Below are 26,392 nucleotides of genomic sequence, written 5' to 3' on the forward strand. Positions count from 1 at the left end.
GATTTGCAGACGGAGCGGAGTCCCGGTGGCACCCCATGACTGCCTGCTCCCCCTCCACGCTGCGGGAGAAGCCCTCTAGCGGGCAGGAGTGGCACTGCGCGCCTCTCTGTCACCAGCACCAACCTTTGCCCTGTGGACCCCAAGCTCGGGGTGCACCCCGACCGCGCAGGGAGGCTGGGGAGGCTGCGGAGGGGGTTGCGGGCTTCCTTGTGGGCCCCAGACCCGGCGATGGGAACAGGCTGGTTGCCATGGGCCAGGGCTGGACGGCCAGCGGAGGTGACGTGCCGTGACCTTCGCCGAGAGCAGACGGGAGTTATGGGAGGATGCTGGCCGCCTTGGTGGAGGGGATGGTGCTGGTTCTGTCAGGGTATCCCCTGGGAAAGTTCTGTCCTCTGGAGGCCCTGCCCCTCCCCCCTGGGCTGCTGGGGGGGAGGGGGATAAAGGGGCATGCTTCTGGCCCATTTTCCCTGTCGTCACTCCCCTGGCCCACCCCGTGCCATCTGTAGAGTCCCGAGTACGCAGCGCACACTGGGGCTTTGATAATTCTCCACTTTTTTTTTTTTTTTTTTTTTTTTGGTAATTGCAGAATCATAAAATATTTTAATTCCAAGGTTAGCAATTTTCTCTTGCATACTTAATTTATAATTAGCTGGTGTATAAACCTGTTCTGCGAATATAATTTTACTGTTGCCAAATGTTCCTCATGAATAATTAAGGGCCAATCCCTATTTATCAAATTATTAATATACCTAATAGCCTTGTTTTCATAAACAATGCGCCGGCGCCGGGCTTAAAGGAGCCCTCTCGGAGGGATCGGGTGCCGGTTCCCACCGCGGCCGGGCCCCCCCGGGGCCGCACAGAGAGACGCTTGTGCTGCGCTGATGTCACGGCCCCCAGCCTGCTTTCCGTCACAAAGGCCCAGGTATCAGTAGCCGGACAAACACAATGGCCATTCACCAGTGGGCCTGGCCCCCGCGGCCCCACGGACAATGTTGTTGTTTGTTCCAGCGATTCGCCGGGAGCGTTTTTTTGGAGGAAATGTAACAGATGAAACCGTCCTTTCAGCCTTTACAAAAACCTCTCTGGCAAAATCCTACCTTTCTCAGCCGCGCCCGCCGCTCCGAGGGAGGAGAGCTGCTCTTTCCTGGGAGTTCGGACATAAGAAGCCACTGTCCCACCCTCCGGCCGGCCGGGCCGGGCCGGGCCGGGCCGGGCCGGGCCGGGCCGTGGAAGTCAGATTCGGGCCCAGAGACGGGGGAAGAGCCTTGAGCATGCTTCTATTTGGAAGGAAAGTGAGAAATCACGCCAGGTGTGTGTGTGTGTGTGTGTGTGTGTGTGTGTGACATGTGCGAGGCTCCCACGGCCCCTCCTCCCGTCAGCCCTCCAATTTCTCGGAGTCAGAGCATTGCTCCCCCCCACAGCAGCACGGGGCTCACACTGATCAGAAGCTTGAGCCACCGGAACGGGAGGCAGAGGCCGAGGCTGGTTGGGAAGGATGCACTGAAAAGCAAACTTGCGAGGCGTACCACCACGAGACGAGAGTCTGCGTGGCCTCTGTGTCCCCGAGGGCCGTTCTCCAGGCATGGGGCCTCCATCAGGAGTGCGGGGAGCCTGGCTGGCGGCGGCTTGGGGCATGCTGTTGCCGCTGGCCGGCTCCTCGCCCCCCACCCCCACCCCACCCCGACCCTGGCCGGGGGCAGGGGCCCCTGCCCCTCTCTCCTTGGGGCTGGCATGTGCGAGCCCACTCGCCATGTGTGTGCGACTCCATGTGTATGATTCATTCCAGAGCAGTTTTAGTCCTCATAAAATATTCATTTTGGTTGTGCAGGGCCCTGTAATTGCCATCTCTCACCCTGAATTATTTATACCTTGCACAGACTGACAAAGCTTTGCCATGCGGCCCGAGATGAATCAGAAACACGGATCTTTGCTGCCAACAGCATTATAGTCTCGCAAAATATGGCACCGGCGTCATCCCGGGCCGCCTCATCTCTAAATCCAGCTTTTCTTGATTTGACATTTTCTTTACTCTTCCATTGTCTTCGTCAGGCAGAAAGGTTGCCTCTTAACTGGGAGCAGCAACCTCTCCTGCCTGCATCACAGCCGCCGTGCTTCAGAGGACTAATGTGTCTTTATTGCCCTCACTTCTTTACGCTCCGTAACAAGGCAGTGCTCGGCTCACTTTAGAGCCATATATTATACATTAGCGATAAAATGATGCAAATAGTCCCGAGTCCTCTTCAAACGGAGAGCGGGGATCGGCCTGGCTCCCGCGGCTCATCGCAAACACGGAGAACAAGGAGGAGGTGGCGAGCCAAGTTGGGCCGAGACGCCCCTCCCCTCCCCTCCCCCCAGCTGAGGGCTGTGCACAGGCCCGGGAGGGGTCCTCGGAGGGGAGGAGGAGGCCCTGGGGCCCCCACACTGGGTGCCCTGGATGCAGCCATCCCCATGCAGCCTCCCCCCCGGGCCTCCCTCCATGTCCTCTGCAGCAGGCGTGGACTGGTTTTCCTGGGCTGTGCTCCCAGCATTAGGGCGCCTCCCGCACAGGGGGACCGTGTGCACTCTTTCTGTCCCCCCCCCCCCCCCCCCCCAGTACTCAGGAGGACGGGCATGCAGAGAGGAACACTGGAATATTTAGGAAAACCGTGTTCACACGCATCACAGCCCGGCTCCTCTGTGAACCCTGCAGAACCAGCAAGGAGAGCGGCCCAGCCCCAGCGGCGGGAGCGTGCGTGTCTGAGCCGAGACAATGAGGACCGGCCGCCATCCGGGGAGGCAGGCACCCGGGCGCAGGACCCTCCCACGCGGAATCCGCACCCCCCGGGCCTGCCCCGGGCGAGCCGCGGAGAGGGAGTAATTTATGGCCGGGCTCATCGGCCCAGGCGGCCGGGCGGGGGCGCGGGCCGTCGCGGGTAACGGATGACCCGGACACGCATTTCTCTTGTATTTGTTGACACGCAGGAGTAATGAAGTCAGGGCTTCGCACACATGTGCCCCCTCATTAAGCGGCATTACCTGCATTAAAACTAATAATTGCCACTCCGAGCCGGGCCCCCATTCATCATGTGTAATGTTTTAATAAGTTTTTAATCAGGGCCTGAAAGGCGAGCGAGAGGGGACGTCGGCGGGTTCGACGCCGGTGTCCTCCATGGGAGGGCGGCCCTGATGTAACATGGGATGCTTTATTATTATTATTATTATTTTTTATTAATCATTCAACCCACAAAGACGATCATTGCTTGTGAAGCGAGGGGGCGTGCTCGAAGAAGCCATGCCTCTGAGCAAGAAAAGATCTTTTCCGTTTGGAAATGGAGGGCTGGGGGGTGGGCGTGAGATAGGGAAGCGGGGAGAAAAACCACACACACAGAAAGCCCCGTTGGTTTTGGGAAAGATCTCGGGTGCCCACAGAAGTCAGAACAGCTGGGAGAGCGTGCCCAGTTCACGTTCCTAAAATCGTGTGCACGTGTGTGTGTGTGTGGGGGGATCGGGAGAGGTCTGCCCCCCCCCCCCCGAAATTCGGGGAAGCAAAGGTATGTAATCTCTGTGCGAAAAGTCTCCGAAAGCACCCCCACCCCCCGCCCTCCCGGAGCTGGCAACAAGTCACGGGGGCACCTGCCTCGAGCCAAGTGATGCTGGCATTTTTCTTAAGTAGGAGCTTCATGATCAGAGCTGGCAAATAGAGGAGCCGTGTCCGGAGGGAGCGAGGGAGCGGTTTTAATGAGCCCGCCGCGAAAGACAAAATGCGGGCTGATTGACAGCGCGAATGATCTGCCGGGGGAGTGATGGCAGGGCCGCGGCGCCCGCTGGAAACGGGAAACAGGTGAGGGGGGGCGGGCGGGCGGGGAGACAGGCACTTGAAACGGGAGCCCCGGTGTAAACACGGCATGTCAGGGCGCCGCTGTGTTGTGCAGTTGACTTCTTTTTACACAGATAACCTTATCAGCACTATCGCGCGCATCGGGGCCGTTCCGGAAAACACGAACGGGGATCCTGACAGCGCACCGGGGCCGCGGGCGGAGCTGGGCGGCAGGCGGTGGCTTTGCCAGGGCCTACCCGGGCTTCCCCGTGACCGGAAGGCATTCAAAACCCCCGGAAAAGTTGAATGCGAGTCCTACAAATTCCCCCAACCGGAGGGCTCGGCGGGGCTCCGTGCGCCGGCGGGGACCGGCCGGCAAAGCTATTAAATCCCATCAGATCTCCTCGGCACCGTTTTAATGAGAACCATCGCGGAAAGAACAAGATCGCGGTATCTATGAGAGCCTCTTGACAGCCGCGGCTGGAGACGGTGATGAAAAGAGAAACCATTACGGCACCGGGCTCGGCGATAAGGCCCTTCGGAGGGCCGGCGGGGGAGCCTGGCGTGGCTCCCGGCCGGGAAGGGTTAATTCTCTAAACCTAATAATGTTCGATAGCGAGGTGTTTGTCAGGAGATAAAGAAGTGATAGAATCTGGGAAGTGGGTCCCTGGGCGATTGTAGTACAAATATTGTTAATGCGGTGTGGCTACTCCGGCGGAGGGGAAGCGAAATAGCTCCCGTCCACCGGAGACCCGCGCTGCGGCCGCCCCGCGGCCCCGCAGACAAAGGCCAGCCCGCGCCGCCCCGCGAGTCCAGCGCGGCTATTTCCCGGGCCTCCGGCGGCTGCATCCACAGGCCGGACGGCGTGCGTGCCGGTGGGGGGCGGCGCCCACGGGGCCCGGGGTCCGGCCGTGGGGAGCTGGGCCGCTCGGCTCTCTCTCCCGGGGGGGGGGGGGGGGGGGGGGTCCATCTGGACGCAGCTGTAAAACCCAATCCCGTCACCCCCTGCCCCCTGCGTGATGACGTCACGCAGGCCCGGGTATATGAGACTCATAACTTGAAACGTACAAGAATTTAATAAGTCTGGTGTTAAAGCAATTTGTCATGGCATATTTGAAGAATAAATCAGACTAATGGGGCAGACTTCCCTCCCGTCTGGCATCGGGGCACGTGAGCCCCGGGTGCAGCTAATGGCCGGAGTGGGAGACGGGGGGGAGAGAGAGAGAGAGAGAGGCCTGACATTAAGACCCTCGCATTTTGGAAATCCGATCCGTATTGACCTGTGTCCTATCTCGGAGCGCAGATCTGATGTCAGCAGAATGTAGTCCTTGTGTAGCAACTGCTCATTACAGGGTCTGTGCAGGGAGCCTGTCTCCCGGCCCCCCGCCCCATCGGCTAGGATTGCTCAGTAATCAATACGGCAGCGACTGATGGCCGGCGTGCCCGCACCGCAGCTGCGGCCGCTTTCAGGGACTTCCCAGTAATTAGCGGGGACTTCGAGGAAGCACTCCACCGGCCACTCTCTTATCAGCCGGAGAAAAGTCTCTGGAAGGCTCCGTCTTCCTGATCAACGCTTTAACTGTTTCCTTCCTGGAACACAGCCCCACGGCGGTCAGGGCTGCGGCCCAGACACCCCAGGAGGATCCCGGGGCCGTCTCCCTGCCCCTCTCTCCTGGGGGAAAGGCGGGACAGGGACTCTGCCTCTGGGCTAGGACCGGAGCCAGGGGGACATCGCTACGAAGGAACCACGTCCACGTGACCAGCTCCGTGTGGGGTTGGATGCCTTCACAAGGTGGTTACAACTTCCCTGTCATCTTCCGGGCGGTTCTCTCTCCCAAAAGGTGAGCCCACGAGGCGGTGGCTGCCCCGGCCCCCTCCCCAGCCCCTGCCCCAGGCGGTGACGTCTACGCTGCTTTTCCTGGCTGGTCTTCCACGTTCACACTTCCTTTTGAGGGCGATCAGGCATTAACACACTCTCTTCCTCGAAGTCCCTGCTCATTACTAGGAAGTCCCAGATTCAGGAGCTGGGACGGGGTATGTGTGTGGGGGTGGGGGCACTGGATCTGGGACGGGGTCTCCCCAGTCTGTGGGGACCTCTGCAGGCGCCAGGCGCTCTGATGGACCACACGGAGGCCCGTCCGTCGCCGAGTTAGTTGGCTGCTCGTTGAGGGCTCTGCCTTGTGACGGGCACGGGAGCCGTCCCCCGTTAAAGACGCCGCTGCTTCTGGTTCTCGGCCCGGACTCCCATATTTCCCGTCATGGAGGCCTCGAAGAGGAGGCCAGCTGCCAGGCCTGAGGCTGGCGTTCAGGCGGGTGGTGTCTGGGGGGGGCCTGGGCCCCTTCCTCAGGTGGCACTTAACCTCTGCGAAGGTGGCCGCTGGGAGTGCCCGCTCCCGTCTTCCCGGGACCCCTCAGGGCCCCGCCTTGCCAGCACGCTGTCACTCACGTCTTCAAGCACTGGAAGAGCAAGCCCGGGACAGACTAGAACGTACCAAGTAGTAAACATTGAAAACATGCCCTCGCCGGTTTGGCTCAGTGGGTAGAGCATCAGCTTGTGGACCGAAGGGTCCCAGGTTGGATTCTGGTCAAGGGCACATCCTGGCACCTGGATTGCAGGCTCGATCCCCAGTAGGGGGAGTGCAGGAGGCAGCGGATCCGTGATTCTCTCTCATCATTGATGTTTCTCTCGCTCTCTCCCTTTCCCCTCCTCTCACTGAAACCAATAAAAATAGACTTTTTTTTTTTTTTTAAGAGAAATGATCCCCACCCAAAGGGTTCCTGAGATGCTGAGAGCAGGTGATTTCCATCGAGCGATCCCACCTGGCAGAGGCCACCGAGGGGGGTCGCAGCGCGCCCACGCTCAGCTTTTCTAAGGAGTCCATCTCTCTCTCCCCCGGCCAGGGGGGAAGGCGGCGTGATGACGTGATGGGTGACTTCTGCTGGTTGAACAGCAGCGGTCCCGGGGCGGGCGGTGCGGGCGAGGGGCATCCGTCACCCACCACACGCCGGCCGCGTGACTCTGTCCGCGTGACTCTGGCCGCGATCCAGCCGCCGGGAAGGGCGGCGTTTGCCGAACGTGGGCGAGTCCTTCTTCTCCAGGGAGCCGGCCCGGCGGGCGGGGCGCGATGTCAGCCGACACGCGTGTCCTCACTTCTCTCTGACAAACCGAATTCATTCCTTACGTAATTGATAACGGCCCGGGCCAATTACTCCGCACATTACAATACACAGAGGCCCCCTTCCGGGTTCTGCGGGGCTGTAATTAGCTATGCTAATATCCCCTTTATTGGCCCTAATATTGCTCAACACCTTTCGCCATCGCGGACCCCACGAGAGCCCCGTGGCCTGTCAGGACCACTGATTATTGAGAAGGATGGCTTTAATCAAACGTAATTGCAGCTAATTTTTCCTCTCCTGCTCTCGGTTGCCAGCGTCGAATGCCGAGGACTCCTTGATATTCCATTAAATTACAATTAAACGGCCTCCTTTGTTTCCGAGCGTCCTGCGTGCGCCACGCCACGAAGTTGTGGGGCGGCGTGCGGGGGCGCCGCGCGGCCCTAATTGCCCGCGCGCGCGCAGAGGGCCAATTTGCACAATGCCCATGTAGAATTTAAGCAGTTCACGGCGTAATGGATATTACACAGGAGCCTCGCGCCACAATTAAAATGATTTTCATCAGGCAGAGAGGCTCTGGTTAATCAGCTTCATAAAAGTAAATATAAATGAACTCATTCACGGCTTAAACACACAGAGAGGGGAGCCAGCTTCCGGATAAGTTACGGCGGCGGTGGGGTGGCTACTGCGGCCCCACTTCCGACGCCCCAGCCCCCGGTCCGGTGTGGGCCCCGGGTTCTGCTGTGCAGCGCCCCCCTCCTCTTGGGCGTTGTCCGAGTGCATTCTGAAACAGTTACCATCAGGATCTCACTTTTTAAAAAAAAATATATTTTATTGATTTTTCACAGAGAGGAAGAGAGAGGGATAGAGAGTTAGATTCTCTCTCGATGAGAGAATCACCGATCAGCCCCCCCCTGCACACCCCCTACTGGGGATGTGCCTGCAACCAAGGCACATGCCCTTAGACCGGAATCGAACCTGGGACCTTTCAGTCCGCAGACCGACGCTCTATCCACTGAGCCAAACCGGTTTTGGTCAGGATCCCACTTTTAAGTCGCCCAGGAGCAGGAAGTCAGGGTCCGGGCGCCATGACATCACACCATCTCGCCTTCTCGCCCGCCCAGGAGGACATCCTTCCGGGGACAGAGCGGGCCGGTTCTGAGCAGAACGGGACGGGGCCGTGTGCCCTGTGGTCGCCGCGGCTGCCTCCCGCCGGCCGGGGAGAAACGAGTAAATAAAGCCCATATTTCAAGCTTGATTTACTCCGGTGCCTACTGTGAAAGATGACGGCTCTGCAGGGAAATAAAGCCGGGGTCAGGGAATTAGTGTACATAATGCTCATTCTGACGACGGGCCAGCGGCGGCCACAGGAAACACACTGCACACAATTAGGCATAATGTCCTAATGACAGGTCCGGGCGTTTACCACCCGGCCATTGAGCCGCCCGCCCGCGCTGAGCCGTGATGGAGAGTTGATCGGTGCGGACGCCGAAGATTTTCTGACAGGGCAGGGACTCCCCCTTTCTTCACCAGAGGATTAAACTCTTTGTGTCCCGGCCTCGGGAAGGAAGATAGGGAAAGGGATGCTTCCAAGGGAAAAAAAGCCCATGGAAGGGTCACTGAGGAAAGAGCGAGAATTACCATCGGGCCTTCGGTGTCCTCACTGCCCTCCCCAAACATGGTCCCAGGGAGTCACACCGGGCACTGCTGCTCCGTGTGCTCAGACACACCTGTGTGCCAGGCCTGCGGTCAGCGGGCCAGCCAGCCTGGGCCGTCCGCCTCCCGGAGGCTCGGCTGAACCCCTGAGTCTGTCGTTACCCAGACGAGGGTCACACGTGGGCGTGGACTCCCCGCCTCCTGCCCAGCTGCCTCTGTCTGTCCCTGTGCATGTTCCCCTCCACTGGGCGTGTGCCCCCGGACCTGCATCCTTCAGGGGACCCTGCTTCCCAGGACCACATGCTCCAGACCTTTCCCAGGTCCCTGCTAAGTGCAGTGTGGGTGAGCGCACCTGCCCGGAGGGAGTCCACCCCGGAGGGTACCGAGCGCCCGACTCCGGCTCTTTCTGCACCGAGGACGGCGGAGGCCCCGCTGGTCCTTGTGCTGGACGAGGCGGAGGCTGGCTGGGCGACCTTCAAGCCCCTCGGAGACCGGGCGGGAAGGACTGGGAGGAACCGAAGAGGCTCCTCAGGAGGGGGCGTCTCTCTTCCGGCACAGAAGGCGCCCCCGGAGCCGGCTCCACAGGACCAGCCGCCCGTCCTCTCCTCGGCGGCGGCGGGCGCCTGCTCGGAGATTAGCCGGCTGGTAATGGGCGGCATAATTGCCCCGCGCGGCCGTCCCCGAAGTGGAAACCTAATTGCCTGCGAGGACGATAACTCGGTGCCGCCCTCACCTTGTTAGGCCCCGTCGGATGCAGTTCAAGTGCGGGGCGGCCGCAGGTGCGCCCAATTTACCTCGCCGCCGCGCGTGGCGCCTAATTGCGGGGCCGTTAGGGGGAACGGGTGGGTGGAATTTCAAGTGGCTGGTGGCGGGGCCGGCGGCAGATGGTGCTCCGAGGCTCCGTGCGCCGCCGTGGAGGTGAGGTGAGTTAATAAAAGATGTAAATTCCGGCCTAAAATGGCGAGATGTAAGGACGTTTAATTAAGCGGTCTCCACTCTCCCGCCGCCATCCCCTGGAGCTTCTGCTGGGACGGAGGGAGCGGCGTCCAGGGTCCAAGGGGCCGGGACCTCGGTCTGTGGGGTGTGACGCATGCCCGCCAGGAGCCCTGAGCTTCAGGTTGGTTCAGGGAAGCCATGGGGAACCTTCCAGGAATGTAAGGCGGGTGGTCTTCGGGGAGCAGCGAGGGAAGGTGCAGGTGCTGTCTTACAGGTGGGCGGGACGCTCAGACTCCCGGAGAGAGAGAGGGAGCGCCCTGGCCGTGGCCTCCTTCAGGTGAGGCCGGGGGCTCAGGCCCCAGACCCCGTTGCCCCGGGCCCGGGGCCGCAGCCAAGCCCCCCTGCCTGTACTGTGAGCCAGAGCACCGGCGCCTGTCACGGAGCGGCACGGAGGGATGGGGAGGACGACATGATGCTGCTGCTGTCACGGCAGCTCAGCGCGCTGTCAGGACCACGTCTTCCTGCCTCTCCACGCGAGGGGAGGCTCGGAGGGAGCTAATGAGCTGGGGCTGGCCCCAGATAGCGTCGTTCCCGTCCCCCCTTCCCCCCGTCACTGTCCTGTTGAGGGTCGTTGATGACTCCCTTAAAGACACACGTAGGCCTTTCTCAGACGTCATGGTCACTCCAGGACAACACCCCCAGTTGTTCTTTTTATTAAGAGTTGTACCTCTTGTAAGCTTAAACACGCATCTTGGCTAAGGTGACCGGATGTCCGGACTTTTTTAAAACGCCTTGGTACGCGGGACAGATTGTTAAAAACCGGGACTGTCCCGCCAAAAGCGGGACGTCTGGTCACCTTAATCTTGGCCTTGGTCGTTATGGCTCAGTTGGTTGGAGTGTCATCGGTACACGAAACGTTGTGGGTGGAATTCCTGGTCAGCGCACATACCTAGGGTTAAGGGTTTGATCCCGGTCGGCTCTCACATCAGTGTTTCTCTCTCTCTCGTCAATAATCCTGTCCTTGGGTGCTGGTCAAAAAGCATCTTGAAAAGTGCGTTTGTGTAGCTGGTGATGTCTTCTGGGGTTGGGGCCGCCCGAGAGAGGCAGGTCCAGGGAAATTTGAATTTCAAGGCACAGTGAATAACTTTTCAGGATGGGCATGTCCCATCGTGCACCTCGCCCAAAGGCCCTGCTGTTTGTCCAAAACTCCAGTGTGACCAGGCGTCCGGGGTTCCATTGGCTGACACTGCTGGTCCCTCTGGGGAGGGCGGGGCCCTAATGGGTCATGGCCGCCGGTGCGAAGATCTAGGCGAGAGACCGCCCCCAGTGCAAGTCACGATGGTTCTACTAAAACGTGGAAACCCATCCTGTCCAGACCAACGGAAGTCGCTGCTTTCAGGTGAAGACCGTCCACGCTGGCTGTTAGCAGGGCAGCGAGCTGGCGGGTGTGGAGCAGCCCCCACCACACCCCAGCAAGAGTGTCTTCGAAAGGTGTTCGTCTGGTGTCTAATAACCCTAACAATTACTTTTTTTTTTTTTTTTTGTATTTTTGTAGATTCTTTCTAAAGTTTTTCCTCAAGTGCAATCAGAACTGTTTGAAGAATGCAGGCAACCCTCGAGATATGCGGAGATTCCAGGTACACCCTCGTCCCAGACCCGCAAAGTTTGAATTCTCTGATGTTGCAGCTGTTCTGAAAACGATCGTTGTTAGTTCTCAAGGGCGTGGGAGTAAACCAAAGCCCTTAAATCAAACGCTTTAAACACGATCGGCGTCTTCAGGACGCCAGATGCATTGCATCCATCCATCCACCCACCCGCTCATGGCCCAGGAGGCACTGCAGACATGACCCGTGTTTGTGCCCTGAGGACCGGGCGTCAGCTGCCAGAGCTGTGCGTTAAGTTGGGGTTCTGCTTGCATGCAGCCATGGGGACTCTCAGGGGTGTGATTGAAAAGGACTGGTTTTTAATTTTTTCACATAGAGTTCTCTTAACATTAGCATCTAAATCAGCCTGTTTCTCTATGGCACGTGGCCGTTCATGCTCCAGTGGTGCCAGAGGCCTTTTAGGGATCCATTGGTCGGTTGACTTTTTCCTGGGGGAGAGGGGTCTACTCAAAACCTGCCCTCCCCACCTGCGGGATGCTGGCCTCTGCACACTCCGGCCCGCTGCCTGGCCCGGCTCCCCTCCCGAGGCCTGATGTGTCCTGGCCTCCACCTCAGCTCCTTGCCCGGTTCCTGCACGGCTCCTGGGCCCACTGTTCACCCCCCGGTTTGCTCTGAGGACTGCACCCCAAGAGAGAAGGGCAGAGCTGGGTGCCTTCGGGCGTAAATGATGAGCCAGGCCCCCATTCTCTTGCCTTCGTTTGTGGAGGATTAGGAGGTACTTTCAGGGTGAGGAGTTTTGCTAATTTTAGTGTTAAAATGTCTTCTGGCCTGGGCCAACCCCCCCCCCCCCCACACACACACACACAGACTGCTGGTCCCTAGACCAATCAGAGAAGAATTTGGCAGCCACCAACAAAGGTCCACTAGCTTGGATGAGTTCACCATCAAATGGCTCACAGTGTTTTGTTTTGTTTTGTTTTTTAAACTTAGCTGATGCGCTAGCATGTTAGCAAAACGTGACACTTGTCCTTACAGCCAACCAGCCAATCAGAGACACATATGACACCCATCTACACAGCCAACCAGCGACACATGTGACACCCATCTACACAGCCAACCAGCCAATCAGAGAAGGGAGCTGGGGCTCACCCAGACAGGCTCCGGAGCTGGGACAGTGTCTCTTGCCAACAGCGGGCCCCGCCTCTGTTGGCCTTGCCCAAGGCCCCGCAGGTGCTCCTGATCCTCTGAGCGGAGCGGAGCACACCCCGGAGCCCGCAGGCCCCGCAGGCAGCCCCGGCCCAGGTGCAGCCACTTCCTCTCTCTCTCTCTCTGGCTGATCTCCCTGCCTTGCGGGGGTTTAACTCTACTTACCAGTAGGCCAGGCTCACGCAGTGTTTCCACCCGGTCTCACCACCCCCTCACCGTCCTGGAGGAGCGAGGGCTGGGCCCAGGCCGGGACACGAATCCCGCTTGTCTGCTCTCTCTGCCGAACTGCTCTCTCCCGAGCAGACGGACCTGTATGTGGGTGGCAGCCAGCCCGGTGCCTTCATTTGGTTGTTTCTTTCACACGCCAGGTCTGGTCACTTTAAAAGGGTCAGGGCTGAGTCTCAGTGGTGGTTGGGTGTCTTTGCACCCTCCCCCTGTGATGTGTGGGGGCGGGGCCTGGCAGACAGGCAGAGGAGGTGGCCCAGCGTGTGCTGGACTCCTCTCTACCCGGACAGTGCAGGGCGCCGCCCTCTGGGCAGCAGAGAAGACGCTGAGAGAGCCGACCCTGGGCCTGGGGACAGGGATGGTGGAGGGCACCTTTCATGGCCCAGAGGGGCCTGATATTGGGGAGACTCCCGCAGCCTTGGAGATACCAAGGGGAGGGAATTGCCAGGGAGAGCGCCCCAGGGAGGGAGCTTTGGGGGCACAGTGCTCCCTGCCTCGCTTCAGTCTCCTTGTGGGACCGGAGAGCTTTATAGAAGCTGTTACTCACCATGCATTTGTGTGTAGGTATGTAGCTTTGGCCTTTTTTTCACCTTTACACATAATTTTTTAAATCAGTTTTTCCCTAGTAGTTTTTTTTTTTAAGAGCAGTTTCAGGCCTATAGAAAATTTCACAAGCGTACAGAGAATTTCCATATGCCCCCAGGTACCCCTCCCCCCCGTTCCCCTCATTAGCAAAGTCTTGCCGTGGGTGGTCTTGGCTCCGTCAGAGGAACCGATGCTGATACATCGATTGACTCGGGCCCACGGTCACTTCGGCTTCTCACCATCATTATGGGCGCGCTCTGATGCGTGCAGACCGCGCGGGGAAGGCGGACATGGACGCCAAGCCCTCTGCTTCCCTGCTCACCTGCTCAAGCCCAGAGTTCCGGCGGGGTGTGGCTCTCCAGGTGTGCTGGCCCCCAGCGCTGCCCACACGTGGCGAAGAGCCAGGCTCCTTGCCCCCCAAACCCAGGCCCCAGCCCTAGGAGTACTGCTGCCGGGCACCATCCCCAGACTGCACCGGGGCCCGTCTTTGCCGCCCCAGCTTCTCTGGACATAACGGGCCACACAGACCCACCTCGGGGGCCGTTCTGGGATGCGGGTCCCCGGGCACCTGGGAAGGCCCTCTGCCCCCCCCCCCCCCCCCCCCCCCCCACCGCGAGAGTTCCCTTTTCACTTCCTCTGAGGGCAGGAGGCCTTTCCCTGTTCCCCCCAGTCATCCTCTGCCCTGGGCTCAAGATAGGAATCTCTCAGCCCAACGAGAGGACAATGCTGGGCAGGCTGGGGGGGTCCTGGCCATCCTCGCCAGGTACTCGATAAAGGATCCTGCCTCTGGGCTGAGGACACGCTCACTCTTCCTGTTCACCTCAGCCTTTTCTGACGCAGACACGAGCCCTGTGATTGTGACACTTACCCCCGAGTTTGCGGGGAGGATTCGGGCAGTAGGACCACGCTTGATGTCAGAAGCCCTTTTTGGCAACCGAATCCTCGGCCCTCGTCAAGGAGGACTGTCTCGAGTGAACTAATTTTAATTAGATAAACTACCCAATCAATATGGGAGCAGATCAATCAAAACAGCAGCTTTAAAATGAGTGGCCAGAGGGGTGTTTCCGAAGCTAATGGCTAGAAGAATATTCCTCCGAATTGAATTCACTTGTTAGCATAATAGGAGATTAAGCTGTAATTAGAGGAGCAGGTTTTCAAGAGCCTCAATCTCCAGGCAAAACCAAACCAAACAAAACCAAACCACCCGCCCACCCCCGTCCGCCAAAAAGAGCCGTGACCGCCGCTGGGCCTGGAGGCCCGCCCGGGCAGCCCCGGCTGAGGCTTCCGGTCGCCGATGCGGGCGGCGCCGTCCTCACCGGCTCCCGTTTCACATCTCCTTCCTCTCCGCAGGTTGTTGTGTCGACCACCGTCAATGTGGACGGCCACGTGCTGGCCGTGTCCGACAACATGTTTGTGCACAACAACTCCAAACACGGGCGGCGGGCGCGCCGCCTCGACCCGTCAGAAGGTACGGCCCCTTCTTATCTGGAAAATGGTAGGCACATGTTACATGTCTCTTTTTATTTGCAATGCTTCTTTTCCTTTGCACCATCCTTTCTGTTGGTTCATGTTGAGTTCCTGTCCCCAAATTCCCACCCCCGGCTGGTCGGGCCTCCCCCGTCATGCGCGGCCTGGCCTGGTGTTGCTCAGAGAGGCCCGGCCCCTCCCTCTCTCCTTGCCCTTATAGAGGGCTCAGCTTCTCCCCTCCCCTCCCCCACCATGGCCTTCACTGCATTGGTTTGTTTCTAAGCTTTTTTTTAATTTTTGATTTTTTTTTTTTTTTTTTTTTTTTTTTTGCTTAGAGTTTTCCTTGGAGTTTTAGTTTAGTATTTGGCTTTATTTTGGCTTATCCTCAGCCCCCATCCAGAAGGTCATCCCCACAGACTTGGTGCATGCTTCGGTGTGGGTGGTTACATCCTGGTCCCATCAGCTCAGGATGGAGTCCAGGACCATACCTTGTCCCTGGATAGGTGGATGGGTGGATGGAAGATGGATGGTGGATGGATGGAAGATGGATGGATGATGGGTGGATGGATGGGTGAATGGATGGAAGATGGGTGGATGGATAGATGGATTGATGGGTGGATGATGGATGGATGATGGATGGGTGAATGGATGGATGATGGGTGGATGGACAGAGGGGGGTGATTACCCATAGAGGCAGGGTGGAGTAGGTGAGAAACAATAGCCAAAGGTGTGTGTACCAAATGCTTCCACTTGACTTCTTGCTTTGCCTGTTGAAAGAGACTGACTGTAGTAAGAGAGACAGGCAGGGGCAGGAACTCGGGCAATGAGCCAGAACTCAGAAACCCTGACTCCGTGGCCTTGGCCACGCCCCTCCCTCACGTGCTGCCGTGCCTGTGGGCTGAGGCCTTTCGGCCAGTGTGAACTGTTGAGAGAGTAACGTGAGGTTTTCTTTAAGTGACTTGTAAAGAAAACAGCACAATCCAATCCTCTGGAGCAAAGAGCCCGTCAGGCCACGGGGCTGTGGGCAGAGCCTCCCTCCCGAGGCCTCCGAGTCAGGAGCCACACGCGAGGCAGCGCACACACATCCTAGGGAAACGCACGGAGCACGTGCAGACGATCCGGGCGAAGCGTGACTCAGACCCGAGCACTGAGGCCAGGGTGTGAATCTGCTGTGGCCCACAGAAATAAACTCATTTGTTTTCCCCGTTAATGACTGAGGTGTGAGAGAACAAAAATATAATAATTAAAGGTCGCCTTGGGCGCCCAGTCATTAGCATCGGTGACGCACTGTTTATCTCCTTCCTGTGCGCTGAAGGTAGGTGTGTGTTTTGCCTAGCAACCAGCACTAATGAGGCTCACAATTAAGAGGGCTGAGTCCCCGGCCTTGGTCCCCACTTCCCCAGAGAGCCCCAGCTCGCCACGCGATAGGCTCCGGAGGCCCCTCGGCCCTCTGGTGCTGGGCTGTCGTCTGGGTCCAAAACCAGCCTCCTCTAATGAGCCGTTAGGATCTGAGCGAAGTACAAGTATTTATTTTTGTAAGTGGCGTGAGAAGAGCATTTGACCGTGAGCAGAAAACACAGCGTTTAGAAAAACAAAGGCCATGCGCGCAGGCCCCTTCGAGGTGGAACCCAACTCATCAGAAGCCGTTAGCAGAAGCGGCGTTGATCAGGATCTGCTTTTGTTGTAAATGCCTGTGTCTCAGTCCTTTTTGAAACCAACGTTCGAACCACGTCCCCCTCTCTTGCAAGGAGAGCGAGCTACCTGTCCCACCCCACAGGGCGGCCCCTCATTGTCAGGAGCCACGTGGGCTAGGTCTTCCCGGAACCAGCCCCAGCAGCCAGGTGTCGGCTGGCCCCAGTGCCCCACGGAGCACACCAGCCCCTCTCTCTCTCGGAGGAAGAGAGACCCACCCTGTGATCCTGTCCCTTCCGGGGAGAGCTGGCTCTTAGGGGCTCATTGCAGGGTCCGGCCACCTCGTCCCAAAGCCCAGGGACCTCCGTCCACCCGACCGGGACGCCGAGCAGGGGGTGGGGGTGGAGGGGGTGCCGGCTCCGAGGCCGCCCCACAGGCTCGAAGGAGAAAGTAACCCCACAAACCGCAGGCGTTGCCGTGCGCAGCCTCTCCCGGCTAACACCTCATTATCCAATCATCTCATATTCACCGGCCGTGTGTACACACTCGCCGATGGCTTCCAAGCAGACGCATTCCCCCTGCTGTCGCCCTGGACGCCTGCCACCGCGTCCCCCGCACGCACGGGGAGCGAGGCCGGGTATTTACAGTATTGAACGCGGGCGCGGGGCGGGCTGCCCGCCTTCCCGCGCGCAGGCCGGCCTCCCTCTTCTCTCTCCTGTCGCTTGTCCCCCGTCAGGGGCTCCAGCCCCGCTTACAGCTCAGCCCGGCCGGCCGCGCGCGGCGATTTGCATGCCAAGCGCCGTAATGCGGTTAGGTTTATGCAATAAGGAGGGCCGGGCCCAGGCGGCGGGGCTTTCTCGGGCGGAGGGGAACAGATGGCCCTAGGAGAGGTAAAAGGTATAATCCTATCAGCTGGAGTATCAGCCAGCCATCTGGACATCCCGAGCACAATTACAAGACATTTTAGCAGGCAGAACAAAGGAGTCTTCGCGAGGCGAGATTAGGCCTGTTTGAGTGCCTCAATATTGTGAATGCGGAGAGAGGTGAAGGGTGCGGGGGTATCGCTCTGGCTGATTAGCGGGGACCAGGACGGAGGCTGAGGACACACGGAACACTGGATGTGGTAGTGAGACACCCTACCCCCCCTCCCCCCCCCAAAAAAAGGGGAAAAAAAAGAAAAAAGAAAAAGAAAGGAAAGGCAAAATCAAGGGTTCCGGTCACTCATGCCATCCGGTGTCAAGTTCCCTCACTTTTGTTCCTGGAAATCTGGGCACCCCCCTTCCCCCTCAGGCGCACCGGTCCACGTGGGGGTCTGCGGTGGAGCACACGGAAGATCAAGGCCAAGAGGGCTCTTAGCCAGCGCCTCTTCTGGCGAGCAGGCCCAGAGGCTCCTCGGAGTTAAAAATGGGTCACTGTGGCACACGTCGGATCCACGGGGAGGCACGCCCGCCTCCTCTCTCAGAGCCGGGCAGCCACGGGCACAGGAGGGCTCCCAGGCCAGGACGTGCCTTCAGGACCGCTTCCCACATGGGCCCCGGGAGAGAGAGATGGGGGTCCCAGGAGAGAGATGGGGGCCCTGGGGGGCTCCCTCCCCCCTCCCACCGGGCCCTGCTCCTCTCCTGCACCTTCAGCTGGCGTGCCAGCTCCGTCATCTGCCGGCGAGCATTGTGCACGTCTATCATTAGATCTCCAACGCCGTCTGTGTAATTCATTTCGCCATGGTCCCCACTGAACACATGTTCCCTCTCTATATGTGCATTGAAATGTATGCAAATCACGGGCAGCAGGAAGATGGCTATCGGTGGGCGGCGCGGGGGCTGGGCCGGGCCGGGTGCCTCCCCGCCCGGCGGCCCCGCACATTGCATTCCGCGATGTGCCGTCCGAGGCCGCAGCTGCCAGATAGCAGTCCCCTTGCGTGCGCGCCGCACAGCCCAGGTTTTTTTCTTTTTTTTTTTCCCCTCCCTTCTCCTTCTCCTTCTTTTCTCACCTCCAAAGTAAATTTGTTTACTGTAATTTTTTTTGGTGTGAATTATTTGCCATAATTGGCTGTGCTGATGAAGGTCACCCCCTTGGAGGAGACTTGTCAGTCTTTAGAGAGCTGATCCTTTTCAAATGCTCTCCATGCAATTAAGAAAAGCAAATGTCATTCGGAAGCCTCAGAAATGAAAATTTGTATGAACTTATTAGCATGAAGTCAACAGCGCTAGTTAAGGGCGGGCTCCCAGTGTGTGCTCTGCGCTCCCGCGGCAGAGGGGGCTGCTGGCGGAATGAGCAAATATAACCCCCGCCAGCCCGACATTAGAGCAAACAAAAGAAGGTGGCATGTCGGCGGGCTGCCCGACAACAATAGCTAATGGTGATTAACTAGACGGCGTCCGCCGCGGGCCGCCATGACCCGGCGGGGAGCTGCCGCGCAGGCTTCCGGAAAACGCCCGCTTAGGAGGGCGTGCGGCCGCGGCTGGCCCGGAGCCTGGAGAGATGATTTATCTGACGGGGGCCGTGCGGAACGGGGGCCCCGATGAGATGAGCAGTGGGATCAGGCCCTGCCGTAGCCTTGGGGAGCCCCGTCTGTGCACACAGCCCAGGGAGCAATCAGGCACCTGGCGGCTGGGGGGAGCCCCCCTCAGTCCCCCAAGATTAGTGATACCTTGGACAGAGGTGCTCAGAGGTTCCTCCATCCACGGCTCGTCTTTGCACCCGCCCTGCAAGCTGGGAGGGAGAGGGGACAGGCCCTGGGGTGGCCCAGGGCGGGGTGCGGCTCCTCCTCTCTGTGGATGGAGGATGGGGGCCTGGGCCGCCTACTCCCTCCGGACGGCATCAGGCAGGAGTCCTGGCAAGTCCTGGGGGCCGCCCGCACCAGCCCACAGGCCTCCACCTGTTCTTTGGGCACCAAAGGGCGAGAGGGAGAGAGGGAGGGTGGGCCTGGAGTCCCAGGACAGCACCAGCTAGTCAGGGGAGGCCCTGCCAGTGACACGTGTGTGCCCTGAGCAGGGAGGGGCAGCCAGTGTGCCCAAGGAGCCCCTCCTTGGCATGGGGCCTGCCTACCAAAGGCCATCAAAGGCAGGAGACAAGGTCTGCCACCGCCTCGCCGAGGGGCTGATCAAAGAACAGAACAAAGCCGCCTCCAGGAGGCCGCAGCCTTCAGCCGGCCCGGCCTCCACCCGGGGCCTCCTGCCTGCCTGCCCCCTGGCCTCTCTCCCCCCCTGCCCTCCCGCTACCACCCTCCCTCCCCTCCCTCCAGCAGGCCAGGCCTGCAGTGCGTGGTAATAACTCATGCAAATGCGAGGGCTTGGGAGACAAAGAGAGGTCAGGCCCTCGGCTCGGGGATTCCTGTTGACAAACAATACTGAATGTAAAACGTGTACCTTTGACAAAAGTATTAATAGAGAGCGCCTTTGATCCCCCCCCCCCATGAAAAGCGAAAAGTGGTCATTGTGGAGTGACAGAGGAAAATGAAGTTTAACCGAAAGGCCAAGTTCGCGGACGGAAAGCCCAACCCCATTAGCTGCTCCCGAGGAGTGGGGTGCCGGGCCCCCCAGCCCCTTCAGCCCTTTGATTGGCTCTGCCCAGACCCGGACGGCGGGGCAGACAGATCGGCGTGCGGCATGCACGCGGCCTAATCATTTGTAATCGTCGTGTTTGCCCTGACACGCAATGTGCTATTTTTTTTTTCCTTCTTGCTCACGCGCAGGCTGCGGCCTGGCCTCTGCTTTATAAAACATTTAACTGTTTGCTTTAAACACATGGGCGCGCTGATGTACGGTCGCCCTCCGCGTGGCGCCCGGGGGTAGGGCCCACCTCCCCGCCTGCCCGCCTTGTGCGGGCCCAGGCGGCCGAGGGGGGTGAGCGCCGAGGGGCGTGGCCGGCCGCGCGCTGAGGCTGCCTTCTCTGTCTTGTGCGAGCAGCCACTCCGTGCATCAAGGCCATCAGTCCCAGCGAGGGCTGGACCACGGGCGGCGCCACCGTCATCATCATCGGGGACAACTTCTTCGACGGCCTGCAGGTGGTGTTCGGCACGATGCTGGTGTGGAGCGAGGTGAGCCTGCCCATGGGGCGCTGCGGGAGCTTTCCCCGGGGGCGGGGGGGGGGGGTGGACGGCACAGACCCAAGCGCCGGAGGGCAAATTTCCTGTTCCCTGCCGTTCCCCGGTGTGTGGGGGAGGTGCAGAATGCCCCCCGCCCAGCCCTGGGGTTCCAGCCCTGTCCTAGGAGGGCCCCCCTGACACTGGAACAGCCGGGGGCCTGCATCACCAGAGCAGGTTGCTGGGGACATATGGTGGCAATTTTCATATGAATGATGCCCTGTGGCCTTTCCTGCAAACTAAAACCCGGGCCCGATTGCAGACCTCTTCCTGAGAGAGCTCTGGTCCCGCCCCTCCAGGCGACAGCGGGGAGCGGGCGCTCCGAGACAGCGGCCCCATTTTGCTCATTTTGGTAATTATGCCCGACCGGCGAGGGCCCCCCTCCCTGAAAGCCCGCCCGCCGTGTGGTTTTTGCAGCTGATCACGCCCCACGCCATCCGCGTCCAGACCCCGCCGAGGCACATTCCCGGCGTCGTGGAGGTCACCCTGTCCTACAAGTCCAAGCAGTTCTGCAAAGGCGCTCCCGGCCGCTTCGTCTACACCGGTGAGTGCCCCCGCACGGCGGCGTGGCCGAGCGGGGCCGCCCCTCAGGACAGCACACGTGGGGGGGCACACGCAGAGGCTGGGGCGGCCTCGGACCCAGGGCTCTGCCAGCGGCAGTGTCCGACCCCAGCCGCGCTGCGGAGACGCCGGGGACAGTACGGCCCAGCCGGCCGTGTGACCTGGGCCTCAGTCTCCTCGCCTGGACAGCCAGGCTGGGGCGGGAGGGCTGGTTATTGGTAACAGGTCACCCCAGCTAACCTCCCGGGGCCGCCCAGTGAGGTCACCGCCGCTCATGTGCATGAGGCCAAACTCAGAGGCTAAGTCACACAGCCTGTAACCGAGGGGCCTCCGGCTTAGGCCGGTCTCTGTGCTAGGCCCGGGGTACACATGTGCCGTACGCCGCTTCTGCGAGGGTTTTGGAGGAGCCGGTGCCATCGGGACGGCTGCAGTGACGGTTTGGTACCAGAACGTTGCTTGGTTGGTGGGATTCCTTCGAGCTCACTGTGGGGAGACGCCGTGTATAAGCGTGAGCCGTGTGAGGGCTCGGTTTCTGTCCTGGCCGAGAGCAAACACTGTCATGTCTGAGAGGTGTGTCTAGCGAAGGGCAGCCCCTGCTGACACCCAGGAGGGGGACGTGGACGAGAGCTCGGCCCCGGGAGTTGTGGCCGGGATGCGCACGGAGGCGGCGAGCGGCCCCCGAGGGAGCCTGGGCTGGGGCTCCACAAGCTGCCACCAGCGGCAGGACCCCGGCAGGCCTGGGCTCCCGCCAGGAAGGCTGTCCTCTGTCCAGGGGCAGGTGACGTGGGCTCTGGGTCCCTCCTACTTTGGAGTGTGAAGGGGGGGGTGCCTCACCACCCTGATTTTAGGGACCGAGTGAGTGTGACATGCAGAGTGTAAATGCTTTCAGCACCCACTTTCCAGGAGACCAGGTCACCCCGGGCCAGCTGGGCTGCCAGCAACACCTGGTCCTTGATGGGGGAGGGTGCCTTCTCTTTGACCCCTCAGCACCCCTCCATCTGGCCAGGGTGTGTGCGGGGGTACCTGCCCCACACCAGGGGTCACTTCCTCCCCAGGACTAGCACGTCCTTCCCCTCCCCCTGCAAGCCCAGAGCTGCCCAAAACCCAGGACAAGTGCGTTGGCAAAAAAGCTATGGGTGGTGTGCCGGCCCCTCCTGGTCTGGTGCTCTTGGCTCCTGGGAAAGCCAGGGATGGAGGGGGCAGCCGGGCAGCTGGTGGGGCTCCCAGTGTGTGGAAAGGGGCAGACACGCAGAGGGCTGTAGGCTGGCATTCGGAGAGCACGTGCCCACACTTCAGCAGGAGACCGCGTGCCTCTTCGCCAACTGCTGGCCAGGGGGCTGCGCGTCTCTGCGTCTCTGGCCGTGAACTTCAGGCTGCGGAGGCAGTGGGACTCCCTCTGCTCTGTTTGGTGTTCGCCGGGGGCCTGGCGTCGGGCTCCAACCTGAGTGCCACTTCTGCTGGCCCCACCTGCGGGTTTGTGAGGGTCAAGGGGCACTTAGGGCATGTCCAACCCCTGGGGAGTGGTACCCGCTGAGCAGTGCCTCCTGTGGACGGTTTCCAAGGTACAACTGCTGTCGGGGTCCTGAGTCCCTCAAAGAAGGGGACCTTTGTTCTCCACTGAGAGCCATGTCACCTGTCTGCCACGTGACACATGGTCCTCCACCTGTCTGCCACGTGACACATGCTCCTCCATGTGTCTGCCAAGTGACACATGCTCCTCCATGTGTCTGCCACGTGACACACACGACACATACTCCTCCACGTGTCTGCCACGTGACACACATGACACACACTCCTCCATGTGTCTGCCACGTGACACACACGACACATACTCCTCCACATGTCTGCCACGTGACACGCTCCTCCACGTGTCTGCCACGTGACACATGGTCCTCGGTCGCGTTGGGGCACCAAAGGGAGCGTGGATCTATGTGGCAAGACCGACCTGCTCCGCACAGACGTGGATGTGAGACTGCTTGTTCCATGGGACTGTCAGGCCCTCGGGGTTCAGTCCGTCTGTCTCCGCCCCCACCCTCACCCCATGGGCCTCAGTGGGTCCTGTGTTGACCTTGGCATTCAGATTTCCCCACACGGGGGCTTTTCAGGGGAGATGGGCTGGCTGTGAGCGATGCTCCTCTTTTCTGAGGACTCTGGTCCCGGGGGAGAGCAGGGCACTGGGCTGGGCATCGTGAACAAAGGTGCCTTTGGAAAACGCGCCTGGAGGAGCCACCAATGGGCGGCCAATGGGTGTCGCATGGCGAGGGCCTGCTCCAGGGCCAGTGTGAGGGGTAGGTGTCCGAGCAGCTCTCTCTGACACCCTCTTTAAAAAAAAATGTTTTTATTGATCTTTTAGAGAAGGGGAAGGGGGGGAGAGAGTGGGATAGGGAGATACAAACATTGATGAGAGATAAACATCATCAATTGGCTGCCTCCTACGCGCCCCCCCCCCCCCCCCCCCGGAGATGGAGCCCACAGCCCGGCATGTGGCCTGATTGGAGGCGAACAGCGGCCTCTTGGATCCTGGGTGGATGCTCAACTGCTGAGCTATACCGGCCGGGCTTGGCCACCTCTGTGCCCTCCAGCCGGCCAGGACCCCTGCCTTGGCCAGCCACCACCTCTGGGAGTTCTGGGGTGTCCTACGCCGCCCCCCTCCATGGCGAGGGGCTTAGCCCTGAGTCCGGCCCATCAGCCACCCGGTGGCCCGTCCATCTCCCATTCCCCGTGGACATGGCGTCCCCTGTAAGCGGACAGGCTGGCCGGGCCCGGCGTTCAAGGACCCGGGACTCTCTCCACGGAGTTCTCCCACGGAGGGGCCTTCAATGGGGCCATTCAGCGAGCGGCCTCTGCGAACAGCAGCTAATTTATCGCCTCCCCCACCCCGGTCATTAACGGGAATATACATTTCAAACGCCCTGTAAGGGATACGGCCTGCGTTCCCCGGGAGCCGAGGCGAGGCGGGGTCACAGCCTGTCTGACCTGGAAGCTGCTGTCTGACTCGCGCTGCCCTGGAATTGATGGGGACAAAGAGTAATCACTGGGAACCGCGCCCCTGAAAGCCGATCCCGCCTCTGCATGGGGCTCAGGGCGGCCCCGCAGGGAGGGCACCGTCCCCTGGGCATCTGGCTCCCATCAGGTCCCCCCCCCCCCACCTGCCCGAGGAGCCCCGCCCGCAGGGGCGAAGGCCCAAGATCGTGGTCTGCAAACTGCGGCTTGAAAGCCACATGCGGCTCTTTGGCCCCTTGAGTGTGGCTCTTCCACAAGATACCACGGCCTGGGCGAGTCTCTGTTGAAGAAGTGGCGTTAGAAGAAGCTTAAGTTTAAAAAATGTGGCTCTCCAAAGACATGTCAGTCTTGTGCTGTTGATGGTTGGCTCTGTGGACTCATGAGTTTGCCGACCCCTGGCCTAAGGGATCTGTGTACGGGGATCCGAGAAACACCAGGTCTTCAGGGAAGGGGAGGCGCGGCCAGGCCCATCTGCCGGGCCCCTCGGCCTTCTCTTGCTCTAGAGCACATGTGTCAAACACAAGGCCCGCGGGCCAAATCCGTCCCGCCAGGCCTTGCAATGTGGCCCTCACCGCGCTGTCATCACTGCACTCCGCTGCGTTTCCATCACAATGACAGTTTATGACTGTTCAGTAAACCATTCGGCCCGCGATTTAGGCTGGATTTTAGATTTTGGCCCCTTCTCTGATTGAGTTCGACACCCCTACTCTAGAGACATGACTGCGGAAGCAGTGGCCGTTGGGTTGATCAGCGGGCGAATTGAAAGAGCGAGTAGCAGGCGTCCTGTCCGGCTCCTCGATGCCAGGCCGGCGCATTCCCAGCGAGCCTCACCCCTGTTGTGAGGAGGTCAGGGATGAGAGAGAGAGAGCGAGAGCCGTTTCCAAGCGGCTAGCACTTAGGAGCAGAATTAACAATCACTCTGTATGTAATTGCCAGTTAATAGTAAATTGCCTCCTAGACTGTAAAATGCGGTGTAAACGCCGGGCACCTAAAATTAAATTAATGAGATATTCGCCGCGCTCAAAGAGTGAAGAGTGCAAATTAATACCTGAGAGCCGGGCTTGTTTTAATATTTGTCTAATCACGTCGCAGCTGCTTGTTTAATAATAATTAACGCGGTCCCGGCACGGCCTACCTGAGCCGGGCACGCTCGCCGGGAAGACCGGCCCGCCTCCCGCCCCTCACTTCCCCGGAGAAGCCCGTCCCATCAGCAGGGCCACAGAGTTGTTCTTCTTCTTCTTCTTTTTTTTTTAATGTATATTTTATTGATTTTTTTACAAAGAGGAAGAGAGAGGGATAGGGAGTTAGAAACATCGATGAGAGAGAAACATCGACCAGCTGCCTCCTGCACATTCCCCACTGGGGATGTGCCCACAACCAATGTACATGCCCTTGACCGGAATCAAACCTGGGACCCTTCAGTCTGCAGGCGGGCGCTCTGTCCACTGAGCCAGACCTGTTTCGGCCACAGAATTCTTTTTTAATGACAATAGAAGCGTTGCAGTGCTGTTGGACGGAGACAAACCGGAATTGTCGGCTTCGCACGGAAGCGATGTGAGCGTGGACGCTCCCTTGGCAGCCACGTGTCCAGGTGTCCTTGCCCGAGTGCGCCCGTGACCGGAGGTGTCCGTTGGGCGGGACGGGTTCCCGGCACACAAAGCAGAGAAGCCCCTGGGGGGTGGCGAGCCCTCCGGCATGGCTCCCCGGGACACCAGGGTCACCCGAGGCAGCTCCTGCTCTTGACCTCTGGGACCCCAATGTCTGGCTGACCCTCCCTCCTTTCAGAGATTTCTTTTGCTCGGTTAAAGAAATCAGACATTACCGGGCGTCCACGCACCAGCCGCCACGGGGCCGAGCCCGGTCAGAAGGGAGATGTTGCCGCCGGTGGTGACCACGTCCAGGCGGGCGCAGACAGATGGAGCTTGTCTGCCGGGCGCAGCTCCGGCTCAGGCCTGCAGTCTGCTCCAGGCCAGGGCCGGGAAAACAACCATTTCCGCCCAGAGACGGGCGTTCGATGGCAGGCGAGGGAGATCATGCCTCGCCAGGAACTGCTCACGGCTCCTGTGCTTCCTGATTCAGTATTTACGTTTTCTGCTGCTTTGATTTAAAAAAGTCAGACACAGCAGGTCCTCAGTTCGGTGCTGTCCTGGCAGCGCAGGTGGCGACTTCCTCCTGGGCCCGCCGCAGCCTCCGCGGGCCCCACCATTTAACCCCACTTCACTCGCCCTTGAAAGGTGCTTGTGCGTCTGAAGTGCTTGAAGCTCTTTGTGCGCGGAGATGGATTCTGTCAACAGCGGGGACGCTTGGAGCAGCCAACGGCGCCCGCGACCGTGGCCGGCACCGGGGCTGTCCCCGGCCGGCGCTACCAACAGACCGCTGTCTGCACACGGCAGCTGGCCATGGCCTCCAGGGACCGGATGCTCGGACGGCTCCCCCCGGGCTAAGCCCTCCTTCAGGGAACCCCTGCCGAGTCCACACTCCCTGCCACCTCCGTGGACACAGTGGAGAGACCAGTATTTGAATCCT

General features: G+C 59.8%; 1 protein-coding gene across 18 annotated transcripts in view; it reads left to right on the top strand.

Annotated features, from left to right (window-relative positions):
* Positions 1–26,392, top strand: part of EBF3 (EBF transcription factor 3) — a 112,169-nt gene that overhangs the window by 65,073 nt on the left and 20,704 nt on the right. For 13 of the 18 annotated variants that reach the window (XM_036439303.2, XM_045582184.1, XM_045582183.1 and 10 more), the window contains exons 7-10: positions 11,058–11,139; positions 14,473–14,617; positions 20,127–20,257; positions 20,720–20,846. In XM_036439303.2, coding sequence (XP_036295196.1) covers positions 11,058–11,139; positions 14,473–14,617; positions 20,127–20,257; positions 20,720–20,846 — 485 coding nt within the window. The remainder of the gene's footprint in view (positions 1–11,057; positions 11,140–14,472; positions 14,618–20,126; positions 20,258–20,719; positions 20,847–26,392) is intronic. The other 5 variants (XM_036439304.2, XM_036439307.2, XM_036439308.2 and 2 more) reach the window with 1 other exon arrangement.

The sequence above is a fragment of the Pipistrellus kuhlii genome, unplaced genomic scaffold, assembly GCF_014108245.1.
Source record: "Pipistrellus kuhlii isolate mPipKuh1 unplaced genomic scaffold, mPipKuh1.p scaffold_m20_p_15, whole genome shotgun sequence".
NCBI lineage: Eukaryota > Metazoa > Chordata > Mammalia > Chiroptera > Vespertilionidae > Pipistrellus > Pipistrellus kuhlii.